The sequence below is a fragment of the Peromyscus eremicus genome, chromosome 2 (genome assembly GCF_949786415.1).
Source record: "Peromyscus eremicus chromosome 2, PerEre_H2_v1, whole genome shotgun sequence".
In the NCBI taxonomy this organism is placed as follows: domain Eukaryota; kingdom Metazoa; phylum Chordata; class Mammalia; order Rodentia; family Cricetidae; genus Peromyscus; species Peromyscus eremicus.
This window is the reverse complement of record NC_081417.1, coordinates 65,360,967-65,368,182: the sequence shown is the minus strand read 5'-3', so window position 1 is coordinate 65,368,182 and position 7,216 is coordinate 65,360,967. Positions and strand designations below refer to the sequence as shown.

At 52.8% G+C, this 7,216-nt stretch overlaps 1 protein-coding gene across 1 annotated transcript in view; it reads right to left on the bottom strand.

The window, feature by feature from the left end:
• Window positions 1-394: 394 nt before the first annotated feature.
• Window positions 395-7,216, bottom strand: part of Frmpd1 (FERM and PDZ domain containing 1) — a 79,193-nt gene continuing 72,371 nt past the window's right edge. The window contains exons 14-15 of the mRNA XM_059255797.1: window positions 5,791-6,618; window positions 395-2,835 (exon numbers count right to left, since the gene is read on the bottom strand). Of these exons, the coding sequence (XP_059111780.1) occupies window positions 524-2,835; window positions 5,791-6,618 (3,140 nt within the window). The 3' untranslated portion in view covers window positions 395-523. The remainder of the gene's footprint in view (window positions 2,836-5,790; window positions 6,619-7,216) is intronic.

Below are 7,216 nucleotides of genomic sequence, written 5' to 3'. Positions count from 1 at the left end.
GAGACTTTCTGCCTGATACCTGTTGGTTGGATGGACATTTATTCATCTATACCCCAGCACAACCTGATCAGAGAAGAAAAGGCTTGTGTCATACAACCTGTTATTTCTCAAGTTCCTATTACAGGCCTGGTGCAAAGGAAGTGAATGTCTGTTGAATGAATATGAGTGAACCTAGTTGTTTTTTTTTGGGGGGGGGGGCGGGCGTTTTGAGACAGGGTTTCTCTGTGTAGCCCTAGCTGTCCTGGAACTCTCTCTGTAGCCCAGGCTGGCCTTAAACTCACAGAGAACTTCCTGCCTCTGCCTCCCGAGTGCTGAGCTTAAAGGCACGCACCCCCACTGCCCAGGTGGAGTGAACATTTTTAATCCGAATTTATCCACTCAGAACAAGACAGGCTAGGATTAAGCAGCAGTTTATTCGAATACTCTATATAGTAAACATGTGAAGGGGGTGGGTGGAGAACTAGACGAGGCTTCTTGGAGAACTTTCCAGGCAGGGTAAAGGGGCCCTGGGTAAGTGACCTGTTCACAGAGCGGTGGATGCCCGGAACTTCTGGGTCAAACAGAACACGGCGGCTGTGAGGGCTGTGCATTGGCGAGCCAAGAGTTTCACGCTGAGGTCCTGGTAGCCTCTCTCACAGGTCAGTTTTGCGGCCTCCACAAACTGGTGGTAGGTGTATACCACGTCCCTCAGGTTCCCCGCCACTTCCTTGTGCCGGGTGGAGCAGCGGCTGCAGTCTGTAAACTGGAAGCAGAGGCCCGCCAGCTGGACCAGGTGCTGGAAGGTGACGCGCACAGCACTCTGCATCTCCTCGGGAGACTGGTCCATTCTGATCACGTGCTGGCAGCTGGAGAGCAGCTTCTGGGAGCCCATGCACAGGCGGCTCCGGCTTTCTGAAAAGTGCCAGGTGCACTTCTCAGTGGGGTGTTTGTTCCCAACCCCCCAGGAAGCTTCTAGAATGTCCTGCAGCTCCAGCAGGCTCTCGGTGAGTTGGACAAAGCCCTCCGGGGCACTTGCCGGGGCAGTTTTCAGCTGTCTCAGAGCCCTGGTGCAGTACTCGGGCCATATGTGGCTCTTCCTGGACAGGGGTGTGGTGCAGCTGTAGGCACGGGCTGGCCTCCAGGGCAGAGTCACCTGGCTTCCTGCAGAGGGTGGTGAGGTAAGGGGGGCCACAGGGTGTGTCTGTGGGTCCCCATCTTCCTCCTCTGTCTCAGGCTGCAGGCCTCGGAAGCACGCAGCATAGGAGAAGTGACATCTGCAATGTTCCAGGCCAATCCCGGCAGGCACCACGTCATTCATGCCAGCGAAACCCAAGGAGGTGGCCTTGCCAAGACTTGTGGAGCCTTCAGGATGGCTCTCTGGGGCAAAGCACAGGAAAGACCTCTCAGGCGGAAGGCAGATGATGGGACTGTCACCTTTGCTTTCTGATGGTGAGCCATGGCCTGAATCTGCCGAGCGGGGCTCCTCTTGACATGGTGGAAGCTTTGGCAGGGAAGGTACTGTATGGACACAGACTTGCGGAGGCGTGTCCACAGGGTCTATGTCTTCCCCCGTCACATGGTTAAGCTGCTCTGCCTTGACCCTCTCTGGAGGGAAGGCTGATGGAGCGGTCTGCCCCCCAAGTAAGAAATCAGGGCCCAAGTCCAATTCTGCCAACAGCTCCTGTTCTTGGCCCACGGCTTCTCTCTGTTTCCCTTGGGAGTCTTTGAGGGAGAAGGACAGGGTCTGTTCTGTCCATGTTCCAGGAGCCTCTGAAGGGAGGGAGCCCATTATTTCATCAGCTGGAGCGCTAACATCAAGAGCTGGTGGAACGTTATCTGAGTCCTCCTCAAATTCCTCCTGAAATAAGTTGGGTCCATTTTTGTATGTAACTCCACTGTCACTTCCCAAAGACAGCTGTCCTTGTTGCCCCTCTTCTGCAGCAAAGGCAGCCCCTTCTGAACTCACGCCACACTCACCACAGGTTGTCCCATCTCCAGGAGACAAGGACCCTGTGAATCTGGGGGTACCCTGTTGTATATGATTTACTAAAAAAGATTCCGATTCCATTTCTGATTGGACCCCTTCCAGCTCTGATGTGTCTCCTCGGGGGAGAGGATGTGGCCCTGGGCTGTCTGGATTAGGGTTAGCACCAGAGAGAGGGAAGGTGCTATCCTCAGGCTCTGGGGCGAGTTCTTTGGGGGTGGTACCATCTGGGTCTTGAAATGGGGATAAGATTTGGAAAGGCCTGATCTGAGCGGCCTGTGGGCTGGATGAATCTGGGTTTGAATTGTGAGGGTTCTGGGGGGTGCTTGCTGAGGAGCTGTCGATGGTGACGGCCGAGGGAGTAGTCTCCAGATTCTCTGTATTGCCGGGGTCAATGCGGAGGCGGATGGCAGAGATAGAGGACACTCGAGAGTCGACGACTGACTTGGTTTCCATGGTCTCTGGCTCCATCTCCATGATCCTGGAGGCTGGATTTTTGCTCTTTGTCTCCCTCAGGGAAGCCAGCAACCCCAAGGCCTTAGTCTCCAGGAGGCCTGGCTCCCCTTGCACGTCCTGCAAGGAGGACACAGTTGGGGAAGGGGCAGCGAGTTTCAGGTAGGGCTCTCTGTCATAGTAGCACACGTCATCCATGTTCTCCTGGGAGGCTGATGACTCCAGGGGGAAGGAGACCTGGGAGGTGTGGTCTGTCTGTAGGAAGGACCTTCTTTTCCTCAGCGTCTTGGCGTACTTCTTCACCCCTCCCCGCCTGCTTGGCTCTCCCCCCTCTGGTCCTGGATGCAGGCTTTCCTCGGAGCCACGGGTTCTAGACTGACTCTGCAATCTCTCGGCACTAAGATCAGCAGCTCTGGGCCCTGCAAGTCAAGACAAGGAAAAAATCACATTAAGCGCAGAGAAGGAGAGAGGTTGTCCATGCTTGGGCAAGCATGTAGGCTTGCCTGGACTGAGGATCTAAACCTTGGACAAGTTAAGATTTCATTGCCTCAGTCTCCTCATCTGAAAGATGGGAATAATGATTACAGTAGACATTTCTTACGTTACTTGTCCAAGACCCATTTACTACCTTTAGTCACAGTACCTCAAGTTTCTTTTCAGGAGATGACATCTCCTCGTGCACTCTGGTAGAGACTGGCAGTGCTAGAGATCAAACCTAGACCCTACGCATGCTGGACAAGTACTCTAACACTCATGTTCTCAAACAACAGAATGTTAATTTACAGTTCCGAAGATGAGATTCACAGCCCAGGCAGTCAGCACAAACTCTCCAGAACTTCAAATACACAAATACATACACACACACACACACCATACATACGTACCACACACACACCACCCACCCACACCACATGCATTCCCCCCCCCACATAAACATTTTTAAAGGGTGTTAGAGAGATGACTCAGTAGTTAAGAGCATTGGCTGCTCTTCCAGAGGACTTGGGTTCTATTCCTAGAATTCCCATGGCTACTCACAACCATCTGTAACTCCAGTTCCAGGGGATCTGACACCCTTTTCTGACCCCCATAGGCACAGAACACACACGGTACACAGACATATATGCAGGAAAAACACCCATACACATAAAACTAATTTAAAATTAAGAAAAAAACTAAAACCATGTGTGATGGTACATGTCTATAATCTCATCACTCAGGAGGCCTGAGAAGTTTAAGGTCAGCCTAGGCTATATACTTGAGTTTCTAGCCAGCCTGGGCTACATCTCCAGACTGTAACTCAATAACTGTTAATAGTAGCAAGAAGTCATTTTTGCAGCCACGATACCCTGACAAGAATGCCAGCGAATTCTGCTGCAAACACTTCTAGCCTGGCTGCCAGCCATGCCTGAACCCCGTTCTTCGGACTTGCTGGAAATCTCCAGGCTCTTTGCTCTTCAAGCTTTTCTGCATGATGTTAACTCATGCCCATAGCTGCTGCTGCTTCTGTCGCTACTTTTATGTTGCGTGTGAAGGGGGTGAAGGTGCTTTCTTTGGACAAACAGGGACCCTGATCATCAGTCAGTCATGAGGGTTCACACATGCTAGGATGATCTTTCTCAGGAGCAGCAGTATGTGAAAAGGTCTTGGGATTTGGGCAGAAGAAATCAGGATTGCATGTTAGCAGGGACTTGGAGGCATGTTAGACACTCAGACCAAACATCCCCAACCTGCTTGCGTGGCACTGAAATGACCAAATTCTAGGCCACCCCTCAGACCTCCAAAGTCGGAACTGCTGAGGTTAAATCTGAGGAACTGACAGACTTTAAACAAGGTTCCTTGGGTGATTCTGATGGGCTGCTATGTTTGGGAGTTGCTGTCTTGTTGACCAATTCCCTTTGATGGCGCTCACAGTGAGTCGTGAGCTAGACTGAAACCCAGGCACAGGAGTTCCAGTTCTAGTGTGCTTAGCACACTGACTCCTCCCTGTGAAAAGATGCCTCACATGGACCTAAATTTGGACTAGGTCCCCATAAGAGTCCCATCTGCCAGTCTCAGCCGCACCCCTCATCCTGCTGCTAGTATAAGGGCTAGCTCAGCAGGGCAGAGTTGGGGTCAGGGAGAGCCCCGGAAGAGGTTAGCCAGGTTCTTGTGGAGTGGAGTGCAGCATACCCTTTGCTGTTCTGTTCCCATGGTCTACAGAGTGAGTTCTAGGACGGCCACAATCACACAGTGAGACAACAACAGGAAAAACCAAAATCAGCCCCCAACAAACGAAGACATGAAATCAAGTCAACAGAGATGGCATGAGCCATCACTCATTCATTTAGTGACGATGCCCAGGTGCTGTGTGCACTCAGGGAGCCTTTACACAACGACAGTGCACAACTAGAGGCAGCCCCAAGGGACAGGCACAAAGCTGCTGGAACAACCTGTGACTGAGATGAGCAGCTGGCCCTGGTCTGGTAAACCAGCAAAATGTTCCCTGCAGAATGGAGCCCTCAGCGGAGACTAGGTGGTTGATGGGCACCAGCCGCTGAGGCTCAGGGCAGACGCAGTAGCATATACAAAGGTCTGCTAAGATACAGGGCAAGGGGGTGGGGACAGGCAGGCAGAAGCCACCACAGAGAGCCTCACAGGGTGCCCTCAGGAGCTGAGCGGGCGGTTCTGTCCAGAGCAACCACAAGAGGGCAGTATTAGGGAGGCACAGGAGAGGGCTGAGGCCCAGCCTGCCATGCCTGCCAGTTTTTAACCTCAGAGTGGGGAGACAGTGCAAGAGAGTATGTGTGAGTGTGTGCACATATGCGTGTCTTGCGAGATTTTCCGGTTAGCTCGGCAAGTCTTCCTTTGTAGAAAGACTTTACAGTGGTGTTTTGTTTGTATGAGATGGCATATCGTGGATTGTGGGTTAAATTTTCACAATCTTTTTTGGAGATACATGAGGAACCCAGCCGACAGATTCCGACCCGATGTCAGGAACCACTGGACTCCCAAAGGCCATCAGACACCAATGATGCTGTCTTGTTGCTCCCAGGATCCTCAGTGACACAGTGACCCTCTCAACTGGGCACTCCATTCCTTTATTGCGTGTTCTGTCCACCTGATGAAGCCCAGCCCACTCGACACGTCTTCTGGGAAGCCTTCCCTGGTTCCCACAGTGGGATGAATTCCTCTCATCTCCCCTTGCTCACAATTCTCCAAACCTCCCTTGCAGCCCTGACTCAAGGCCAGGATGCTTGTAATTTGGTCCACGGAAATCCAGGGTGGCCTCCTCAAGAGTAGACAAAGCCTTCGTATCCTGCTCTCAAGCCGGCCCTGGGCTCTTGGAAGCTAGCTAAGGGTATTAGAGATCTGCTGGGGTGGGGGACGGGGCTCACCTGAGAGTGTGTCTGGGGGTGTGAGTTTGTCCGCAGCATCATAGTATTCCTCATCTGAGCTGCCGTCCTCCAAGGCCAGCGGTGGCAGTGGGTGCAGGGCCAGGGTTTCCAGCATGGAGCCAGGCTGAGCCTCCATCCAGCCCTGCTGGCACCACGGTGGTGGTGGTGGTGGTGGCGGTGCCACTCCCTGCCGCGAAACTGTGCTCCCTGAGCTGTCACTCAGGTGGCTGCCTGGGGAGATGCTGGAACACAGGCTGTAGTAGTCAGTCCGGCTGCCCTCATACAACCTGGGGTCTAGCCTGCCCATGCTCAGTTCCAATCCCCAGCTACAGGCCCCTGAAGCTAGGCCCTGGGGACACTCGATCTGCTGGCATTGAGGGTTGGCATCCTGGGCTAGGTCCAGCAAACACAGGAAACCCCTGGTCTCGATCCTGCTTTTTTCCTCTTGGCTGTTGGTATCAAGATCCTTTGAGAAGCCCGGTGGGCCAAAGTGAAAGAAGCTGGTCCCGCTGGAGGAGCAGGCATCTAAGTCGTCCTCTTCCAGAGCATCCATGGACTCACTGGAGCCACTGGTCCTGCAGCCTCGGCTCTCGGTGTTGGCTGAGTCAGACGCCTCGGACTCAGCACTGTCCGTCATGCTGCTGGCCCCGCAGGTACTCGGGCCTCTCTTGGTCACCTCAGGTGTGGGACTGTCTCCGGGGGGCTGCTCCTCTCTAACGAATGGTCTACAGAGGCTCAGTTTCACCAGGCGTCGGTCAGACAGGGGCTCCAGTACGCAATCCACTTCAGAGGACTCCTCCGAGTCACTGCAGGCCCTAGACTCGTAGCCTATGACAAATGAGACACGGAGAGTTACAAACCGACGCCCAGGTCTGACAGATGCCTGTGTGTCCTGCTTCCTGCCATCCTGCTAGAAGGGTTCAATACTGACCGTGTTGAACATGTACAAGCCTTTCTTCTTGCTATGGTTCCTGCAACAACACAGGATAACAATGGCACACTATAATATAAATTATGGGGGAATAGCTTAGTGGCAGACCATTTGACTGTAATATAAATTATATCAGTAAACTGTCATGTGCTTATTTGCATCCGTGTTGAGTGCTGACTCAGGAAACAAGAGATGGCCCCATTCAAACATGCTTATTTCGAATTTCCCCCAAAACTACTTTCCCTGGGTCAGGCTGGTCACAGGGACAAAGTAGAACAGCAAACCGCCCAAGAGGATTAGAAAAATTGTGTCCTTGAGGACATCTGGAACCATTGCTTAGTCCATGGCATAAAAGCGTGGGCAGTGGGAATGGGAAACCAGAGGCTCCTCCACGAAGACGACACTGCCTGGCAAGACGACACTGCCTGGCACGCTCTTTATCGGTCAGGGTCCCCAGATGACTTTTTGTTTTTTTCAAGACAGGGTTTCTCTGTG